The 22,211-nt window shown below is 47.1% G+C and overlaps 1 protein-coding gene and 1 long non-coding RNA gene across 2 annotated transcripts in view; one reads left to right on the forward strand and one right to left on the reverse strand.

Annotated features, from left to right (window-relative positions):
- ARHGEF33 (Rho guanine nucleotide exchange factor 33) overlaps positions 1-20,376 on the forward strand; it is a 32,015-nt gene extending 11,639 nt beyond the window's left edge. The window contains exons 4-16 of the mRNA XM_018085472.2: positions 3,388-3,552; positions 5,146-5,267; positions 6,158-6,300; positions 6,718-6,777; positions 7,992-8,204; positions 8,839-8,968; positions 9,677-9,809; positions 10,607-10,690; positions 11,574-11,657; positions 12,426-12,574; positions 13,432-13,617; positions 15,716-16,469; positions 18,136-20,376. Of these exons, the coding sequence (XP_017940961.1) occupies positions 3,388-3,552; positions 5,146-5,267; positions 6,158-6,300; positions 6,718-6,777; positions 7,992-8,204; positions 8,839-8,968; positions 9,677-9,809; positions 10,607-10,690; positions 11,574-11,657; positions 12,426-12,574; positions 13,432-13,617; positions 15,716-16,469; positions 18,136-18,273 (2,361 nt within the window). The 3' untranslated portion in view covers positions 18,274-20,376. The remainder of the gene's footprint in view (positions 1-3,387; positions 3,553-5,145; positions 5,268-6,157; positions 6,301-6,717; positions 6,778-7,991; positions 8,205-8,838; positions 8,969-9,676; positions 9,810-10,606; positions 10,691-11,573; positions 11,658-12,425; positions 12,575-13,431; positions 13,618-15,715; positions 16,470-18,135) is intronic.
- LOC108641834 lies at positions 6,438-17,912 on the reverse strand. The gene is made up of 7 exons (XR_003916346.1): positions 17,491-17,912; positions 16,230-16,478; positions 15,226-15,316; positions 12,468-12,542; positions 6,905-7,041; positions 6,702-6,793; positions 6,438-6,577 (listed from the first exon to the last, which is right to left on the reverse strand). It is a non-coding gene; the product is annotated as an uncharacterized LOC108641834 (long non-coding RNA).
- Positions 20,377-22,211: the final 1,835 nt, after the last annotated feature.

Below are 22,211 nucleotides of genomic sequence, written 5' to 3' on the forward strand. Positions count from 1 at the left end.
CAGCCTGGTTAGTGCTGGGGGAGATCTGTGGGGACACAGCTACTCATAGAAGCAAGGGTTCCCTCTCATCCTCTCAGTGGCAGCCAGGGCAGTGAACCCAGCTCACCAAGGCTCTGATGCCTTCTTTCCATCCCAGTCCTTCCTTCCATAAGCCATCCCCATCTCCTGGCCACAACCATCTTCCCTGGGCTGCCTCAAAGACTGAACACAGTTTTAGGCTGCAAGGACAGTCACGACCTTTTGCGAATGTCTCAAATTGCTGGCACTCACCAAGAGAGAAAGGGGGAGGCTCTGCATCTTTGCTGCCTTTGGTCCTGGAAGCAGCATCAGTCCTGTCCACCCTTTGTGCACAGTACAGCACGTGAGACAAAGGCAGAGGCTCAGCAAAGGAGATTTCATGGCCATTTTATGGATATAAATTTTATAATGTCTCACTGCATTGCTTGTGAGGTTTGAGGGCTGCACTCCAAAGGCAGATGGGAGCTGAAATGTGTATCTGATACTAAATTATCTAGATGCCTAAATGCTTTTTTTGAACAGTTCTTGGATGGTTTCTAAGGGATCCCTATGCAGATTCATTAATCCTCTAAGCATTAGTTAGTTTAACATAAGTTGTTAAGGTGTGTTCCGTAAATTCCACAACTTAAGTTTTAAGGTGGGTATTTGTTGCCATGAATAGGTGAGCCAGGGCAACACAGTACAGTTAAACTGTTGCTGTATTATAAAATCTGTCTCTTTTGCTACGTGTTGCACTTAAAAACTTTAGAAACATAGAATTGTCTTGACTTTCCAGAGGGTCACAAACCTGTGAAATATCTCCCTGGTCCTGTAGGCATAATCACTTGGGCAAGACATAAGCATGAGCTGATACTTCAGTGGCTTCCATCTGTTGTAACAGCTTATGGGATTTAAAGGATGGCTTTCTACAGCTTGTTTTCAGAAATGAACTCAAACTAAAATCCACAGCTACACTGCGCTTGGCAAGAGTTCAAAGATAACATGCTGTTCGTATACCATTCCACTTCATTTTGGATCAACCCTGCATCCAATGCCACAAGACTGTTTGTGTTTCCTTTCTGTGCTCTGAGCAGGGAGTTCTCAGGGTTTCAGCACTTCATGTTCAGTCGTACAAGGCCTGTGGCTGATTGGTGTTGTTGGCTGCATTCATTCATCAAGTGGCAACAAAAGGAATGCATTTCAGTGTCTGAAATAGCCACTGCAAGCTGCATAGGGCTGAGAAAGGATATATCGGGCAGGACAGACCCAAGCTGGGGTCTGGAGCACTGAGAAGGACACACAGAGAAACTAAGCTAGCACTGTGACTGCAAAAGCAGAGACTGGCCAACAGTGAATCCCAAACTAACAGCTGTCTTAGGAGCAGAGGATATTTTGTCCAGCCTCTAGTCCAAATCTTTCATCCTGTTGGCTGAACTCTGCTTTCATGGAGTGTTTCAGTGCACGTGGACACCAAAGTCTCTGCCTAGTTTACCCCCTTTCTGGAAGCATCTGAGGAGGAGATGGCAAGGCTTGTTGGCAGAAACATTTCATTTTGGGCTTATTCTCCCCAGACATTGTTATCTCCAGGGCCAGCTCCAGGACTGGTCCACTGCTAGCAAGACTTGAGGCTGTGACATCTCCATCCTGAAGGAGATCTCTAAAATGGATAGCATAGGATAGAACAGAATAGCATATTTCAGTTGGAAGGGACAGATCTGACGAATCAGCCCTTCTCACTTGGAGGACAGCATGTGACGCCCAGCCCTAATGCAGGTGAGGCAGACAGACTGTGCCTTGGCCATGTCAGCTCAGGGTGGAAGTGTATCAAGCAGCTGTGAGCAGGGGATGGGAATATTAACATTTTGCACAGCTGCAGCACTTTATAACCATCCCCCTCCCTGCTTTTCCAGGCATGTATGTCTGACGATGCCATGACCATCTGGACTGAGACATTAGAAGCGGTACGGTCACTGCCTGCCCTAGCAGCATGGCCCCAAGCAGGGGGGCTTCAGGCTACACTCAGAGGTCATAGGGTGTCACTGTGGCCAGGAGGGGTGGGGAAAGGGGTTGAACCAAGTGGTCTGGAGCTCCAGCTGGCTTGGGGAGTCAGGGTTGTCAGCCCGAGGAGGGAAGATTTCCTCAGCCTCCTGGTCCCCTCTGCCCTGTTCCGGTTCCTCTCAGTCCTGCTACTTCTACCCAGGCAGCTCTGGAAACGTGTGTCCAGCCAGATCAGACTGGGAACTGTGGGGTAAGCGATGGGGTAGAAATGGGGATGTCAGGTAGACATCCTCTGTAAAGACACTGCCAGTCTTGATCAGAGGAGGATGGTGCATGCCATTGCCCCGAGGTATCGGAAGCCATCTCTGCTCCATTTACAGGACTCAAGCGCCTGAGTTCCCCGGGGTGGCTGTCCGCTTACCACCAGTGCTCCAGTTTTGGACTCAGTTTATAACCAGATGTTAGGCCGAATTTCTGTTGTAAAGGTAAAAACTACTGGCACCGAAGCGCCTTGGGCCGCGACCTCGCTGTGGGCTTTGTGCAGGCAGAGCGAGCGCCTCTCTCACAGCAGTGGGGGCAGAGTTCAGGGTCACCAGCCCGAGCTGCTCCCACAGAGGGTGTCCCCGCTTAGCCCTCTGCAAGCTGCCTTCCTCCCTCACTGCCCACCTCCACACCTGCCTTGTCTGCTTGCTATGCCAGCCTGGCTTGCCCTGCTCCATCTCCTGCTTCACCCAGCTATCAACTGGCTGCCTCCAGCTTAGGTGGTGAGCTCTTTCAGCAGTGCTAGGACCTCTAGGGACAGAAAATAGGGAGAGTGGGCACAGCATCACTGTATGCCAGGGGAAAACCTCCCATTCCCTCCCTGGCATGAGTTAGAGCTGCCTCCTTCCATGGAAAGGGCCTGCTGACAAAGGACAGAGCTTCTCCACAACCCATGGAGAGCGAGGGGTTAGACCTGTCTGGGGAGAGTACCAGCCCCACGAGCATGTGGGGGAGGAGGACTTGCTCAAAAACAGACACATTCTTGATTTCATAGCTGCTTTGGAGACTAATAATCTGGCTGTTGTTATTGCAAACCTTCTTGGCATGTTTCAGACTGTCCTCTCCTTCTATAGGATGACAGGCTGCAAACCACCAGGAACCCTGAAAAAACTCGTAGCCTAAAACGGGCACACTGATGGCCCAATACAAACACCTCCTATGCTGTACTGAGGCTGCAGCAGGGGCCAAACCTCCCCCCATGTTTCCCAGCCATGACAGGAGGAGGAGAAAGAGGACAGGATGGGTTACACCCAGCCTTCGTGCCACTCTGAGCCACAGGTGACCCTTGGGGACACAACCACCTGCACCTGGGCGGAGGGACTGAACCCACCGTGTTTGTGGTTGCTCTAGTTGCAGGCATTGGCCTCTGAGTTGAAGGCAGGTTTCACAGAAGCAATGCAGGAGCTGTCACGAATCCAGCATGGCGAATATGCCCTGGAAGAGAAAGTCAAGAGCTGCCGCTGTGCCATGGAAGAGAAAGTGGCTGAGATGAAGAATTCCCTCAACACGTTCAAGGTAGGAGTGTGACCTGCGGGGAGGCTGCACATGTGTCACATTAGCTTGTGTGGCACAGGGAAGCATTCCCCTGCCTCCATCAATACTTCCTGCTTGCAAAGAAAATGAGCAGGCAATTGTTTTGGATGGAGCTGGGGTACTTCCTTTGGCTTTGGGTCTCCCCTGACAGCTCCAACCTAAAAGTAGCCCATACTCTGGCCTGTTTAGCCTTCTTCATTGTCCATGAGGCAGTGCTGTGAGTTACCTGGGCACGAGCAACCCTTGCTCTGGGCTGCACATGCAGTGGGCATATGGCCTGTCCACAGGCTGCCCCGTACCTCTCCCTGGGGCAGGTCTGCACTTCCTGCAGGAACCAATGCCATGGGGAGCAGAGAATTAACACAAAACCCTAAAGCCTTTTGAAGTTGCATTCCCACATGGCTGGGAGGAAGTGCTGCCTAGTTTGATCTGGCCCAAGAGGATAAAGACAAAAGACTGGAGAGATAGCCTAGCAAGAAGGCTTGATGTACACTTTAAACCAGCCAGCATCTCCATGCAGAGACTGGATGATTGCGTGTGAGGAGGCAGGCAGAGGAACTCTTTTATTGTTTTAACTGCAAATTTTCCCCACGGGGTTTTGCTGAGTCAATAATACCTTGTGAAGTTAAAGAGGGCTGCTTACTGGAAAAGCCCATGACTGACCCTGTGACTAGGGAGACAGATGGCACCAGGGAAAAGGAGCCCTTGGTGCCGGATGAGAAAGGGAGATAACAAGAAGTGTAAAGACGCATGGGAGAGGTCTCAGAGCAACAAGAGGCAGGGCTATCCAGGACATTGTTATAGGGGGAAAGGGGATTTAAAAATCCAGATACAAGGAATTATGCAAGAAACAGGAGGGGCAAAGGCTACTCTCCCTCTGCCTCATGCCCATATTGACTTTTCTAATGCTGAGCTCCCAGTGAAGCTATCTCCTTGCTCGGGGAAAATACTTTGGTTTACAAGAAACTCTTGAGTCTCTCCCCTTCATCCTACTGCTCACATTCATGAAACTTGTAGGAACTTTATGCATCAGAGCTCTACATCTAAGTAAGGCTTGGTTGAAACTGCCTGAGGGAGGACGTGCTGACAGGGAGGTAACAAAGGGCCTCATTTCCTTAGGAAACCAGGCTAAAAATGCAGATCCAAGGCCTGACTGGCAAAAGCTTATATATATGAGTGCTCACACTGGGATCTGAACCAAGTGCAACATGCGAATACCCATGCTGGAAAACTGCAGAGGGAAGTGTGCTTCCTAAGGTCCACCTCCAAATGCCAGTAAAAGGCGGGAGTCCTCCCAGTGCTTTCAGCTGGTGGTGGATGAAGCCCCAAGTGTCCATCTCCCACCAGTGCCTTAATCATGTGACATCACATGGGTTAGGTGAATTGCCTGTAGAATTAAGGATTGCCATGTTGTGCATGGCACGTGTGACACACACTGGACTTGCAAAGGAAGAGTGTCTAATCACACAGCCACTCTCACAGCACCCTGAAGCATCTTCAGTGCCCACCAGCCAGCATTCAAAGCATAAGGCTGATGGGCACCCTGGGAATGCTGTGCTTTTGCCTGTTTCTCAGGAGGAGCTCAGCGATGCCAAGTCAATGATTGAAGAAATCAGTGCCAAGCAGGAGGAAATGCAACAGAAAATTGAGCAGCTGCAGCAAGAAAAGCGGCGGGAATCACGGAAAATGAAAGCTAAGTAAGAGCCCAAAGTCCAGGGTTCTGAACATGCTAATTACCATTTTGTTAATTTCTGTATAGCTTAATTTCTTAATGTTTTCCTGGCTGGACATGTGTATCAACCCTGGTTATAAACAGAAATGCTAGCCTTCAGTTTACCCCAGGCTTTTAGACATCTACCCCACGGAGCAAACACAGTAGAAAAACGCTATCACCCCACTGTGATTCCAACATCAAAATAGTCCTCAGCAGCTGTCAGGGAAACCAGGGTCCTGTGGAACACACAGACATGTTGGGGCAGGAATACTGTTGAAAGTCAGAAACCTCCACCACCAGAAGGTATTACTAAGTCACCCCCATCCAGACAATAGCACTGCAGTTTCCCCTTCCGAGCTTGCAGGATTCAGTGGGCTCCTGATGGTGCAGTCATGATCTGCTTTTCTATCACCAGCGTTTTCTCCTCTGAGCAGAGTCACACAGAAGCATGTTTGCACACTGCTGGGCCACACTGTTGCTGTGATGGAGCAGACAAGTTGTCCAGCTTGGCCCTAATTAGCCTCCTGAAAACAGAGTTTTGATCATGAGTCCATACAGTGTTTGCCTTGATGCAAACACTTTGCAAATCTAGGCTAGCCCCTTAGCTAATTAAGCTATTTAATTAGATGAAATATGCTCTGCAGAAGAACAGACTTGAAATAACCTTCTCCTATAGCCAGTGGAAGTTATTTCCAGAACATTGTTCATGAACTGCCAATTCCATCAAAGCCAACTCCTTTCCTGGTCTCTGCTAGAGCTGTCCTACTTCTAACTCTGTGGTTGTACTTACAGTAATGTTTGCCATAACTGTAGCATAGGAACTCCACCTGTAGCATTCATACTTCCCATCTGTCTTGTTCTTTATTTGTACAGAAGAGCACAGAAAGATGATCATGGGTCGCAGACAGTACCAACACCTCTCCAGGGCAGCCCATTTCGATCCATTAACCTCCCAGAACCTGTGCTGATTAATGAAGATTTTACAAGTCTTTTACACAATGTGACTTATGAAAAAGGTAAGAAATAGAATAGGCAAATGCAGTGCCTTTCTCAGGAAAAAAATTCAGAAAAAGATCACTAAGTATTCCTCAGGTGCCAGCAGCACAAAAAGAGAGGTGCTCCCCTCAGCAGCACTGCTCTTGGATCTGTGCATACATCTCAGCACAGTGTCTCAGGATAGCAGCCTTGGTGCTGGCCTGGATTCAGGAGATGTTGCTTTGTGAACAGTCCCCAAAGCTCTTGCTTGCCTCCTCCAAGGAAAGGGATGCAGACTGGATCTTTGTTCCTATAGTGCTAGTGGCACAGAGACAGAATCAAATAGTTTCCATAGCAAAACTGTGAAAGACTGGAGGGTTTAACCATACTGACAGGGTTTAGCAGGAGGAAGCCTGTTCTACAGCTGTCTTGTTAAATTTACCTTTGTTCTTCAACAGTGTCTGACACCAGGATCATGCCAATGGGAGAAGGAGGTGTGAAAGTCATAGCAGGTCCAGGTACGAAAATATTAAACTGTCAAAAAAGAGCAGGATAATGATTCAATTAGAGTGCTTGCTTTACTGCATTGAAGAAAGGCTTTCAGGGAACACATTTCACAGGGATGTCTTTCAATCTGCCACATACCTCTATTTTCATACTTGCAGCTGAGATGTGAGGACAAACCTGTGTCCCTGAAGTGTCCAATACCTGATGGTCAATGCCAAGGATTGATGTTTGGCAGGGAAAGCCTTTCTGCTGTTGATTTCTCAGATTCTAAGTGCCTTTGCAGAAAGCAAGAATAGAGGCTTACTGACATGAGAAAGAATAATGAGAGCACCATTTTGCTACTTGGCAAGAGATGGTCTTGCAGTGACAACACCCCAGTAGAATTGGTGAGCTGTTTATTCACCCACCAGCTTCCAGATTCCTTGTTAGACACATCTGAACAGAGGAGTTCTCCTGACAAAAATAAAAATTGGTCAGAAGTAAGAACAGGGGTATAGTAAGTGGACACTATGGATCCTGGCCAGCCGAAGGACACATGAGAACAACCATTAGATGTTTGCAGTGTGCAGTAGCAGCACTCACTGTTCTGGATGGCTCTTTTGCTTAAATCCACTTTAAAAAGAAGAGAAAACAAAAGCTATGGAAAATGGTTCATTGCAACCCAAATTCAAAATATTTGCATTAGAGCAATTCCAACCAATTGGTTCTAATGCACCTGTACCCTTCCCTCCCTTCTCTGTGATTCAGTAACCTCAGACTATCAGTCCTACTGCTGTTGTGTAGCTACACCACACTAACAAAAATGTTAAGAGCTATGACAGTTTACACACATTGAGAATGGCATTTAAATCCAAATTATAACAATGCGTTCTACAATACCTGCCAATAAGCGTCATATTATCAAGTCCTGAAGCGTACCAAAACCCTGAAGGGCAACCATACTTGAAACATATGTTTTCTTCTTCTCTAACATATGTCTGACTTTGGACCTTATTTGGCCTGAAAATAAATGTTGGAAGAGCATGAACCTTGTTCTGCCAAAGTGCCACCAACTGCACTTCCTTTGTAAATTAACAGTACAAGGCCCCAGCCCCTGTGAAGCACAAAGAACGCTTCAAACTCTCCTTCTGGTACTTCCACTGGATGAAAACACAGGTTAGCTCCCAGCTGTAGCATACTCTGTCTACTGACATACCAGAGTCCATATCCCTGTTTGTTGTTGCAGGAGCAGCTATGGAGACAGATGACAGCCTCAAGCCTTCCTTGGCAACAGAAGGGCAGTCAAAAATGCATCTGCCATCAACAGTATGGAAGCAGCCCAAGGACACCAAGGACTGGGGAGATGAATACATTTCCAAAGAGCAACCGGAGAGAGGGAAAGACATGGGCCAAAGCAGATACAGCTCAGCAGACATCATATGTGAACCTTCTTTGGCTGGTAAGGACTAGAAAACTGGCTAGAGGGGCTCAAAGCTGTATCCATGTCTGGTGTGAGCTGGTTGGTAACCAGAGTCTATGAAGGGAGATATACGGGCCAGTTTATCCTGCTAGGGGGGAATGTCTCAGGGCCTCACACTCCAAGACCTCTGGCCTTTGAATTTGTTGATCTGTGTGACTGAGAGAAATCACTCTGTACCCAGGACAGCCATTCTCCTTTCCAAGATCTAGAGTACTGATGATATTGTGGCAGTGTAGTTGCTTAAGTGGGTGAAAAATACATTCTCATTCTGCAGGAAATTGGAGGGGAAACCCTGATATGAGTTGTTTTGCCTTTGATTGCTTGTTTTGTTATTCTTAGAAAAATTTGGTATTCATAGGGGAAAACACATTTGCTTTGGAGCTTTCTTAGCATGACTAGTGGCTCTAGTTGTGTCTGGGGTATGCTGTAGCATCAGGCTGGAATTTTACATTTTGGGGAAAGAAGACATACATTGTGTGTGTGACAAGACATTGATATCACTTTTAAAGAGTTTCTCCTTTCATGATTCAATGTCAGTTCACCAGTCTAACGTGAAGCTGTCTCTGAGGTCAGTACTTCCTTATTTTTAAACTTAACCATTATCTTCTGGAAGCCAAAAGGCAGAACATCGCTTTGGAGCTGCTGGAATCAGAAAGGAAGTATGTCATCAACCTTTCCCTAATCCTGAAGATCAAGGCCACGTTGCAAGGGCCAGATGTGAAAAGAAGCACCAAAGAGAGAAGGTATTTGATTTAGTGTGCTCTCTCTCTTTTGGGGAGTTTTATTCAGTCAATATTCTGTTTGCATCATCCTCTCACACAATTTTCTTTCATCCACAGAGATATCTTTGAACCCTTAGTTTATTTCTAGTTAAAAATTGGAGGCATTGGAAGGTTTTTGCAGCAGCTAAAGACTTTTCTACCTGTCCTTGCATTTTGTCCACCATCTTCATTCTGATTCTGGATGAAACCAACATGAAATGGCAGAAATGCAGTAGTATATTTTGACCAACTCTGCATCAATGGATTGTCTTGTTAAAGGGCCTGACAAATGAGACAACACACAAAGCTGGGGAGCTCTCAGTGGGAAGGCTCAGGGCCTGCTTCATTAGCCACAGCAGCACTGCCTTGGGCTTTTTAGTTCTGCAAATTCTGGTCAGCTACAGAATGCACTGGAAAGTCAGTTTAGGAAGCCTTCAGAACACTGTATTAATAACCAGCTGGAAAGGGTACTTGCATGTACATAGCAGCCAAAACAGGACCTCCTGATGCAGCCAGGACTCCAACAAAAGTAGTTAATAATACCTGTGCTATAGCAGCAATAATATGTGTAGCTAATAATATATGTGCAAGACTGTGCTGACCAAACATGAATGGCTCACTTCAGCAGTACAGGCTTATTAGGGCTGAGTTTTTGCTCTGTGTAACCAGTCTGAAATCGTCTCCCTTCAGTTTTTTCCCCAACTCTCTGCGGTTCCTGGTCCAGCAGCATGTGGATTTACTTCACGCTCTGCAGGAGCGAGTCCTGAGCTGGCCACGACAAGGGATCCTAGGAGACATCTTCCTGAAGTTAACAAATGATGAGGTATGTTAAAGACCTCTCCGGACTCCTCTGTTATGATGTTGTGTTGATGGCCCACAGATGGGCCAAAACATCTTGCAACAGAGGGGCTGTGCTGTGAAGCTGTGGCTCGGGTAAGGCCTTTCAGCAAGCCTCCTTTGAGCAGACTCCTGGTGCATGGTACCCCCTTTGCTGTAGTATTTGATTGTTCAGGGAGCCCCTGTGCCAGACACACTGTGGGCCTGCAGCCTCATAGCACAGCTCTATAATCAGTGCATGAGACCTAGACTCGGTTGCAGGAGCCACACATGAGCCTTGACAGCTTGAATGTCTGTATTCCCACTAAGAGTTTGAAAAGGGAGTGTTTCTGATACTCCCCCAGTACACTTTGCTCAGAGTTACAACAAGCAGGTGGGCAGGCCTCTTACGCTGTATGGTTTGTTGGATCTGCTTCTCAGGGTGGAGGTCTGCCCTGGTGAGCAGCGGGACCTCTCCAGCAAAAATGTGTAAAAACTCATCTGATGCTTTATAAATTTTTTAGAGTCTTAAATAAGAAAAGCTTCCTGCTGCCCAGCCTCTCTTCCCCTCCCCACCTGTTGTAAAAGCTTCACACACTGTGCTCAACAGCTGAACACGTTTTATAAAACGGCCTTTCATGAGAAGTTCTGAGCCCTGAAAGAGTCACACAGTTAGCAGCTCTCCTGCACTGATGACCTTCCAGGGGTGATGGTGGGGAATCAACAGTTTCTCATTCTGGTTGGTTCTATGACCAAAAAATCTCTCTTAAGTTTCTTTGTTCTTTCCTCTTTTTCTTTTGTAAGAATAATTTTCTGGACTACTATGTTGCTTACCTGAGGGACCTGCCAGAATGCATCTCTCTGATCCACGTGGTGATCCTGAAGGAGGTAAACTTCCTGCCTACTTCAAAGACATCTAATGACAACATGCAAGCCTGGATCTTTTCCCATTATGCCTGCCCATGATAGGACTCTTCTGCCAATCCACTTGTTCTGTTACCAAATGCCAGTTTCCTGAAAGGTGCCATGGCTGACACACACCTACAAGAGGCAGCTTTAACACTGTGTGTAACCCAACCTATTTTTCTGCTGGGACATGAAACAGCGTCTCAGATTAAGCCTCCCAAAAGCTTGCCTATGCATGTGCTATCCAGATCTTTTCCAAACAGTGTCTCCTGGAAAATGGAGGACTCATCCAAACAGAGAGAGCAAGAGTGAGGCTGTAAGTGCTTTATAGATAAGAGTCTTCACTGTTCAGCTTCAGGCGTTTGGCCTCACACACTTGATTCTTGGTCTAAACTAGGAAAGTTAAATGTAAAGGTAGTTTTAAAGTGCAATAACTAAACCACACAAGCTTGTTTCCAAGACATTTTAATTTAGAAGTCAATCTCATCTTGTTCAATTCATTTGGGCCTCAGCTAAGAACTTAATTCTGAACAACAGTGTATACCTGGCATTTCACTGAAACTTAACTAGTGCCCCTCAAACATACACCCCTGCTTAATTAGGCTGAGAGTCCCTCATAAATAATCTCCACCCTAAACAATTTCATCCTAGTATTTCTGGTGGAAGGAGTTGCAACTGTCCCTTCCACAAGCAAGATGAAGATGTGTCACAGTGTGCTGTCACACACAACTGCCACTTGACTGGTGCGCTCCTATGAACTCTCAAAACTACTTACAGCACAACTACTTATTAAACCACAGAACCATTTGGAGGCAGACATGTTTTATGGGTGGAAAAGACTCTTAAGTTGCTTTCTCTATTTCAGGTAGAAGAAGAAATCAAGTCTGATCTCTACATTCTGTTCTTCCATATAGTCCAGCGAATCCCTGAATACCTTATTCATCTACAGGTAAGGCCCCAGGATGGCAACTGTCTTGTTGAACTCTTATCACAGCAGATGACTTTTAATTCAGAGCCGGTATTTGAGCCTATACAGGTACAGGGCTTCTGGCAAACCTAGTGGGCTCTTTGAAAAAAAAAAAAAGTTGAAAGGGAAAGCCAGCTAGAAATAGCTCAATTTTCATAATTTTTACCTGCAGCTCGCTTATTTTTGCCAGTTTCTCCATTTGACCTGATAGAACAAGCTTTTTTCCTCTGGGAAGGCAAAAAGTCTGCTGCCTGCTGCTCTGGGAGAATGGGAGGACAGAGATGGGACACATCTCCTGTGAGCTCCAACCTAACAGCTATGCTCTTTGCTGAGTGCTCCACAGGTGTGTTAGCTGAGAGACTGAGAGGGCTCCTAGGGCCCAACAATCTTTCCTACAGAGAGATGGCTGATAAAAAGAGTTCTGGTTCACAGAATTGTACTGAAACATTTCAGGCAAGGCAAATGACACAGAAAGCAGGCCCCATAAAGCCAAGACATTGGTTTATTTATCCAAAGCTAAGCTTAACCAGTGCATCACCCACACATTCCATGTGGTTACTTGTGCATTTCCACTGGAGTAGCAGGAGGCAGGCCCCATCCAAGTCCCTCAGAAACTGATGCTGCCTGGAAAAGCTCCCAAAGGGCAGTGCCATGTGCACTCCAGAGCACTAATCCATGGTTCCAGTAGCACCTTCTACCAAGAAAGGGTTAGGACACCCTCCAAACAGCCTGCTCTCCTCTGTGCCTCAGAATGTCCTGAAGTTCACGGAGCAAGAGCATCCTGACTATTACCTGCTGCTGGTGTGTGTGCAGCGCCTCCGGGTTTTCATCTCACACTATAGTCTCCTCTTCCAATGCAATGAAGACCTGCTGATACAGAAGAGGAAAAAGCTGAAGAAGTAAGCACATCATCAGCTTATACTCCCTATCACGAGGGAGGGGAGGTGCGAGGGAATCCAGGCAGCAGGGGGTTTAGGCCCAGGCAAGATCAACAGGCACATTGCTCTGTTGAAATAAAACAGATCCTTTGTATAGGAGTGCTGGAGAAGGACTGCTATTGGCATTTGGCCTCCAAACTGATTTGGGGTGGGCCCTTCTGTCTAACTCTGAGAGAGAAAGGAAAATCACATTTAAATCCTTCTAAACATAGCAGCCATGTGTTTCATGGGATCAGCTGATTCCTTAAGCTGATGTCAAAGTCATTCCTCAGTAGAAAAACATACAGGGATTTAGCTGCTTTGGCAGCTCGAGGCCCTGGTGAAGGTGAATGTTTCCTTCATGGGCTAAGACTCCAAAAGAATAGGGTTACCTTATTTTACTGGGGGAAGGGGTGGGAGAAACAAAAGCCTCCCATAACCTGTTTGAGATGAACTATAATGTATGATCTATGAATGTAGATTCTCAAGTTGCAGTTCAGAACAATTTCTTGAAATCAAGACTTTTTACTCAAATTAAAATCTGGTTGCCTTTGCTCCTTGTGATGATTTACCTGGGAAGTAGGACAAGATCAAATTTCAAGGGAAGCTTTCAAATATGGAGGGTGGTAAAGGGCTGGAGCAGACTGCTGGGGAGGGACTGCTATCAGAAGAGGCATTAAGAACAGGACAGAAAGCAGGAGGCCCTGCTGACTGGAACAGACTAGGTGGAACAAGTTTTCCTTGGGGTGGGAAGAGGTGAACGGGAATATTAAGGTCCCTCCCAGTCCTGTTTTCTGTGATTCTACATGCTCGTGCTCATTCCCTGCCTTATTTCTTAGCCCGACGATGGATTTCTCCTCCCTCAGGTCATCCCTGGTGAAGCTGTACAAGGGTCTCACCTCCCAGTGTACAAGCCAGGAGGTTTCTCCAACACCCAGTGCAGCATCAATGCGGGACAGTGGGATCCACACTGAAGAGACAATACAATCATTCCCGGCAGCACCTTCCTCTGGCACAACAACCCCGTAAGCCTGTTGTTCTAGTAGGTGGCTTTCAAAGTAGGCTGAAAACTCTCCTCACCCATACCATGCAGTGACACCAGGCAGTTACAGGTTGTCATTTTCAAAACAGCTCCCTGTACATAGATAGAGGGATTAAGGGCTGGCTCCTTCCTGCTATCCCCTACCATGTGGCTTACAAGCAGGAAATGTTTCAGAGCTCTACCCAAGGCTGTCAACGCTCTTGCTAGCTGCCTTAACAGCTAGCTGCCTAACAGGGAGAATATGAATTTGTGTAGGCCTGAGAGTGGTGTGCATAGTAACACTCTGCACTATTCACTGTGAACATTACAAGAGCTAGGAAACATGATGAAGGTCTCAGAGTAGGAAAAAAAATACTTTTCCACACAGCACATAATTGAATGATGGGACTCACTATCACAAGATACAAGTACAATATGGGTTCAAAAAGACATCAGACTAATTCAAGACAGAAACAGCTACTGGTAGGACCTGGCAATCTTCACAGAATCACAAAATATTCTGAGCTGGAAGGGACCCACACGGATCCTCGAGTCCAGCTCCTGGCCCTGCACTGGACAGCCCCAAGAGTCACACCATGTGCCCGAGAGCATTGTTCAAAAGCTTATTGAACTCAGGCTTGGTGCTGTGACCACCTCCCTGGGTCCAGTGTCCAACCACCCTCCGGGTAAAAAATCTTTTCCTAATATCCAACCTAGACCTCCCCTGACAACGTCAGGCCACTCCTTCAGGTCCTGTCACTGGTCACCAGAGAAGAGATTGGTGCCTGCCCCTCTACTTCCCCTCATGAGGAAGCTACAGACTGCAGTGGGGTCTCCCCTCAGTCTCCTCCAGGCTGACAGACCAAGTGACCTCAACTGCTCCTCATACAGCTTCCCCTTTGGCCATTTCCAGCTTATTGATAGGTGCCAACTGAGATGAGGACTAGAGAAGCACACTGGACTTGCCTTTTTTCTTATGCAAACAATTTGTGGCTGTTGTGCTTCCTTACATCATTTGATACTAACAATAAGAGTTTGGCAACATCAGTCCAAGTCCCCCTGAAGTAGTAGTGTTATTACATCGGTCCTTAGCCTCCTTCTCACCAGATTGCCCAAGACAATCTCCCTCTCACAGACATCATGCTCCAGGCCCCCATCTTGGTAGCCTCAGCTGGCACTGCCCCCACATTCATCCTCAGCAGAGGACTCAACATGGGGCCTGGTGGGTCCTCATCAGTACTGAGCAGAAGTGGGGAAAATAACTCCCCAGGTACATCTGGCCATGCAGATATGGCAGTACAACTCAGGCTGGGTTTGCCTTGCCTGACATGAGAGCATGCTGTCAGTTCATCCTTACCCTGGCATTGGCTATAACACCGAGTTCATACCAGGGCTGCTGCTCTACCCAAATCTCCCAGCCTGGTCTGATGCATGGGGTTATCTTGTCCCAGATGCAGAACTCTGCATGTCTTGAACATCACAAGGTTCCCTCACTCCATTCATTATGACCCCAGAAACTGGCCATAGGACTTTCCTAACTATTGTTCTTTAAGGGCCATGGAGGTCATGCCCTGCACCTAGTACCTCATCCAACACAGCACTGCTGATTTACCTGGAACATGAGGAGGGTAGCAGACCTCCAAGTACTCCTGACACACTTCTGGGTACAGAGCCACTCTCCCCAAGAGAGAAATCCTGTCCACCTGAAAAGACAACCAGACCACAGGAAAGTAAGGCACAGCCCCTACATTACAGAAAGAGCAGGAAAATAAAAATCCAAAATGCAGATGAACAGGAAAGAGATGGAGCAGTTGGTTTCTCATCTCAGTTTCTATTAATTTCGTGCTGTAGAGTACAAAAGTCAGCCAAAGCTACTGGATAAACAGTTCTGTCTCTGCAAGTTTGCTCCTCCTAACCAGCCAGGCAATTTCTGTGAGTGACAGCTCTGTTACTATTCTCCAAGACAGGAAAATACCTTTGGGCCATAAATCAACACAACAGGGCTGGGTGAATGAAGGGGTGGGGGGGGCTTGTCGTGCTGTCTTTGTCATCTTTAGTATTCCACTTCCGTCTGTTTTTTTGTTTTGTTTCTTATTTTTAAGGCATTTGATGCCTCAGATGAAGAAACCCCAGCCAACTGTGATTGAGAACATCCAGGCTGTAAAGCCCCCTGACTGGGAGATGGAAAGTAGAAAACATGAGAGGCCAGAGAACATCCTTGCATCCTCTCAGCTGACAGAGCAGGAACTGAAGGCTTTGACAGCCCCCTTACAATCCATCCCTGAAATGGAGTATGAAGCACCACCAGCTGATGCGGTGGGAAACACTGAGAGAGCCATCAGGACCTCCGTGGAGCTGCTGCAGGATGCGAGGAACTTTGCACCAAGCTACGAAGAATTTGACTACCCTGGGGAGGTTTTCACCATGCCAGGCCCCTATGAAGAAGACACCTTTCAAAACCTCGCTCTCTTTGATAATTGCTCTCCAGCCTCTTCCGAGTCCAGCCTAGATATTTGCTTCCTTAGGCCTGTTAACTTCACCTCAGAACCAGAGAGGACAGACCATGCCTTACAGCCATTGCCTAAGAGCTGCACTCCCGTGAGCAGCAGTACTTACAAGCGTGAGATGTTCCACAGCAAAGGCAAGCAGCTGAGCAGGTCTCTGAAGGAGCTGCCGAGGAGCGCTGAGGGTGTGAGCACCAGACTCTACAGCACACGGAGCAGCAGTGGAAGTCGTCTGCAGCAGAAGCAGGAGAGGAATGTTCAGCCTCACTTGATCTCAGCTTCATCTCGAAGCTCCCAAAGGAGCTACTTCCCCCCACAGAGAGGAGCGGGTGAAAAGCCGAGCTTTTTGGAAGTAAGGAGGCTAAAATAGGAGGAGAAAAAAAATGGCACGTGGTGGTGCAGCAGCAGGAGAAAGATCTGAGATACAGTTAGACTAGAACACGCCAAAATAGCTTTCAAGTCCACACATTCAAAGTCCTCACCTGCATGTACATGCCCAAGGGAGGGACAAGACAGCTCCTTTTCAAACATGTCTTCCCCTGGGACAAGCAGGGGTTAAAGGTGCACAGCTGGCTGAGTGACAGCTACAACACCCTTCAGACCAGGTAGCCTCTTGTGTGTCTCCACCTGTCAGTGAGCTTCGCCCCCCACAAGTGAATGTTCTGATCAGGTCATAAAGTATGCACAAAGCTGTTTGAAATCCGTGCTACGGGTGGCACCCAGTTAAACAGGTGCCTTTCCACCTGCTGTGAGGAGTGCTGGGTAAGTGCTGGGTAAGTCATGCCGGTGTAAACCAGCATGACTTGGCCAAACTCAACCCATTTAACACCAGCAAGGATCTGGTCCACAGGTTTTGTTTCACCTGCATTTGTTGCATGGATTGTAGACCCATGCCAAAGTCTATGTGAGAACAGTCAGAACCCAGCAACCTTGTCCTTCAGATGGGACATGGCAAGCAGCACTCTAACCATTCAGGAACACCAGGTCTTGGAGGAACAATGTTTCTGCAGTCTGCAGTGACAGTCCAAAGTCAGCTTTGAGCTGTTACACTCCAGGAAGTAGATGCCCTTCAATTCCTGGGGAAGAGGCCAAGGGTGCACAGCTAGTTCTGTCACTGTCGTGTGGAGAAACACCCTCCTGTTAAAACTAGGCAAGATACAGATGAGGCTGTAGATGCAGATAATGATGGGAGGTAGGTTCTAACAGCCTGACTGAAAAGGCAGCAAGGAAACATCAAAAGAAAAGGAAAAAACCCAAACCTATTGAGTAAAGGAGGTGGTGGATGGCTGAACAGAGGACACAAGGCAGAGGGGATAAGCCATGGGGACACAGGCCCCACAGAAACAGGAGCCTGTGAGCTCTTTGGCACTCACCTGCACAGAGCTGTGGCCCACAGCAGGGTGCAGATGTGGAGCTTGTCCAGAACTGCAGGATACATTCTCCCTCACATAGCAAAGGAGGTCACCATGGCAGTGGTGGGCAGAATTGGAGAAAAGGGTCTTGTCCAGAGTCTTGCTGAGAGGAGCTTGGCACTCTCCTGAAGGAGGGAAAGATCTTTTAGAGGCACATTTACCAGAAGCTTTGTGTGCTAATGAAGCCTTCTGCCCCACAGATATAAAACCATGCAGCAGCAGAGCCAGCAGAAGAGTCTTTTACAACATATCACAGCTCAAGAAGCCTGAAGCCTCCCTGCCCTAGGGGAGAAAGGAGAGGGTGGGAAGTTTTTCCAACTGCCCAGGCTGGCTTGCTCCCTCACTAAACAAAAAGCTTAGCAAGAAAGGCTCCAGTTCCCTCTAACAAAGCTTATCCTTCTACTCCTCTGTCACTGCCTCAGCCTCAGAGCCAGCAACAAGCTCTCTGCAGAGGTACCAGTGTTCCTGAGGCCCAAGTGACCTGTTGTTTCCCAGCCTTGCCAGCACCTCCTCACTCACCAGGTCCCTCCTAGCACAGAGAGACAGAGAGAAGGGAACAAGAATGTGAGGTTGCAAATGCTGGTTAAATTGTCTTTTCCCTTTTAGGAGCTCCATGCAGAAGACAACACCAGGTTCTGCCAGAAGGATGACAATGAGCAAACATCCTTCAGCGACCACAACCCGCGGCACGAGCCCAAAGGGGGTTTCCGGAGCTCCTTCCGCAAGCTCTTCAAAAAGAAATAAGCAGCCCCAAGAAAGGCAGGCCACAGCCTAAGCACAACAGTGCTTCCCCAGGTCCCCGAGGGTGGAGACAGACAGCAAGGCCCCAAGGTTCCCCTGACTAACACGGAGGGTGGAGGGGTGGGGGAGAGGAGACTGTCACAACTGCCTTACAAACGCATCCTGCTCTTTCTAGCACAGGGCAGGGCCAGGCTTTGGGTTGCAGTGGAGCTCAAACAGCATGTCCAAAAAGCACAGGAACTTGCTAGCTTTCATCCCTGCCTGACTTAACTTCCCTCAGTTTTGGAAAGCTTTGGCTGAATCCCACTATCTTCTCCTCCCCCTCATCCCCCAAAACCGCTTGATTTGCCATACATCTTTGCTCTTCCAAACTCATGCCAGGTCTTATTTGGGCTCACCCACAACAGAAGGGTTACCTTTGCAGCCCTGGCATCCTGGCCAGAAGTCTAAAATTCCCTTCTTTCCTCTACTTTCCCAAAAAACGTGCCATCGAAGATGTCTTCCAGGAGGCCAGCTCACATTACCTGGGTGGTTTGAGAAGGTCTAAGGAGCATCAGCTGAAGCACCTGAGTATTGTACTGCTTAATCAGCAACATCCTTTCTTTTGGACTTCAATCATTCCCCAAAATCCTCCTTCACCTTTTATGTGGCACCCTGTTTATTGAATTGCCTCCTGCTGTATGAATCTCTGCTCCTGCTGTCAGAATTGCCCATGTCTCCAGGCAGGTGATGCAAGCTGAGCCCAGGGATTGCCACAAGAGACAAAGACCTTATCCCCACTGTGGATCAATGCAGACACTGACAGAGTCAACCAGTGTCCTGGCTCCTGGTCTGTAACACATCTGAAATACACTTTGCTAATAATTCTTTGGCCTGACACCACCTTACAAGCCCAATCACGTGCAGCTTTGGAATGGTTCTTCCAGGTAAAAATTAAGGCTCTAGGGCAGAAAAGTCAATGGTGCACCATGTTCAAAGTCATAGTATCTCCTTCTTCTGCAAGGACAGAACAACAAGGCCACACACGTGCCACCCTCCTCGCATTTGGACATGAGAAACCCTCCGCAACTTTGATCTCTGCAGAAGACTGTAGCTTTTGTATGGAAACACAGCCCTCTGAAGCAACACCCATGTCACACCCCAGCAGCAAGGGCACCACTGGTGCAGTGGTGTTACCAGTGGAGTAGTACTGGTGAACTGTGGTGCTACCTGAAGCTGGGGCATTCTGAGGGCACTTTCAAGAGGAAATGTGGTTTTATCACCTTGTTTTGAAAAGCTTGGGACACTGGTTTGTCTTAAAGGACAGCTTCACCTTAAGAGGTTGTGAACTGTCTCTGTGGGGCCAACAGCAATGTCTTGGGGGAAATGTGCAAGGCTGTGAGATTAGGGGCTTGGGACTGTCAGCATCAGCACAAGGGTGACTGAATTTGGTGCCAAGAGAAGAGCACTCATCATGCTGCATGGCTCTCCTGGCAGTGGCAACAGCACAGGAAAGCCTCAGAGCAGGTTTGGATGCAGTGGCTAATACCCACCACAGATGCAGGGCCTAGAGCTCTCCCACAGTGTTGACTGACCTGCATTTACCACCTGCTTTTCCTCTTCTGGTGGAAGCAAAGAGGTGTGTGTGAAAAGGGCACCTAAGACAGACGAAATCCATCCTTTATTGCAATTAGAGTTTTCCCAACATTTCAAGAATGTGACCAAGGAAAACCCCAGAGATTAAAATGTTTTAGCTGGTGCCTGTCCCATAAATTTCAATGAAACTAAAAGTCAATTCTCCTCCTTACAAAGAGGAAAGAAGTATGATACTTTCCTCCCCTAGCTGTAGGAAACTACTCTGGGAAGATTTTTTTTTTTAATTTAAGGCTTTTAATGGCAAAAAACCCCACCCTTCCATTCTTTCCCTCTCCCTCACATCCTCATTAAATTACAAATTCTCTAGCCCTTTCCAGTCAGGATTGCTCCATGCTGACCAGCCACAGAATCACAAAGACAATTCCTAGGACTTGGCAGCTTTCAGTCAGACTGTGTAGGGCAGGATAGAAATACATTAAGAGCCAGATACTTGTAACTGAAGCATCAGCAAAGCCTGTTTGTTCTGCAAAAGATCAGTCATAGACAGAACTATTTGTTTGTCCATGGAACCAGAGTTGTACAATTAAGGACAAGTGTCCACTGTACTGCAGTGAGGCTGTCAAGGGCTCTGATGTTTGGTGTCTTTGGTCTCATATATGTAATGACACTTCTGTCCTTCATAGAACAAACCTGGTTTTCACACTTGCCAGGCAGATGCCAGGACAGAAACAGGACAAAGGAAAAAACCTACCTGCTGACATCTCCTGGGTGAGGAAATCCTTCCGAAGTGGCAGACCCTTGCTTGTAAAATGCATGTGGATTTTAGCTTCTGTTTTAGTGATTTAAGGCACAGTCAAAATTGATGGTTTTTTCTTTCTGATTCTGTATGAGTTCTCACTTCCAGTCCTATACTTATCATTTGCAATGTCCTTGTACCTGCTCAGAATCTGCAAATGTAAATAATATGAATGAATGATGCTCACAACCACACAAAAACACACAACCTCTTGCAGGATCTATTCCAAATTCACCTTTAGTGTACATGTGTGTTCTGGATTATTTTTCTTCCTGTGCCAAATAAATTTTGCTTTTAATTAACACTGTTGTCTCTTGCCCTGAATAAGCCGGAAGGCTGCATCCATTAAAAGAAACACTTGTTTCTCAGGTCCCTTTCTGAGGCAACATTAGTTAAAAAATCCTGTACCCTGACACACAGAGTCATGCAAGAAGACTGTTTTCTACATGTGGTTCTAAGACTCTTATCCAGAACTCAGCTGAGTCACTCTCTAGGCTTCTGGTCAAGATCCTGTTGTTGGTGTAGCTGACTGTGACATTTCTTCATCTCCTTCCTCCATCTCCTTTACTCCCTTCTGCTGCTTCTGTTGCAGACACATGAACTTCCACAAAAAAATCATGTAAGTCTCCTCCAGTGCCATATCCACCACTCTAACTTCACCTATCCAACTCTGTAAAAGATCTTAGTATCTTCCTGTATATCACAAACATCTGCCACAGACCAAGTTTTTTTAAAAAATTTAATTCCAGTTCTGACTATTAATACTATCTTACTTTTGTCACATTCTCAGCAGGGCCAAAACAATGACATCACAAACAGGGACAACTCAGCCCACAATCCTTACACCTCCCCATGCCACACAGCATCTGCAGCATTCCTCCTGCTGCTCGGTAGCACTCTGCAGCGTTTTGTCCTCTTTGAGGATAGTGGTCTCAGAGATCCGAGTGTGCCAGCAGAGGTTTGACTCTACAGTCAAAAGCAGTTTTACCCCTGTGAAAATCTGATGGGTTCTTTGCTCCTCTCATATCAGCAGGCTGCTGGGGAACTGCCAGTGCCTTAGACAGTCCCTGACAGGACATTCTGTCATCCTGACCGCGACTCTTCCAGATCACCTCTCCATGGCTACACTCCCTGCTTAAGTTAGCCACCCTAGACTCTCCTCAGATTATTGTGACTTTCAGTGCTGGTCAAATGTATCCTCTCACCACTTCATTCCTCTAAGCCAGCGTAACTGAGGCTGCTTTATATAAGTTTATATAATTTAGGCACTTTCTCCCACTTTTTTTTTCCAGAGTTGTAATGTATTCTGGCTTCCTCTACAGGTTCTTAAGAGTGGTTTCACCTCAGTACAAGTCATGTACATGTACAAGTAAAAATATTCCTTGGTAAGGGCTACAACCACAACAGATTCCAAGGAATCTGGATGTTTTTTCCAAATTCCACATGAAGTTGTCAGGGCTGAGGTCTAAACGGAGGAGAAGCTAGGAGTGCCTTTGGCCACTGTTTGGTTTTGTGGAGTGGATTAGATGGATTAGTTGATTAGTTCTACTTGTGGATGATTTTCACTTAT

Source organism: Manacus vitellinus, unplaced genomic scaffold (genome assembly GCF_001715985.3).
Source record: "Manacus vitellinus isolate BGI_N305 unplaced genomic scaffold, ASM171598v3 scaffold_81_pilon, whole genome shotgun sequence".
In the NCBI taxonomy this organism is placed as follows: domain Eukaryota; kingdom Metazoa; phylum Chordata; class Aves; order Passeriformes; family Pipridae; genus Manacus; species Manacus vitellinus.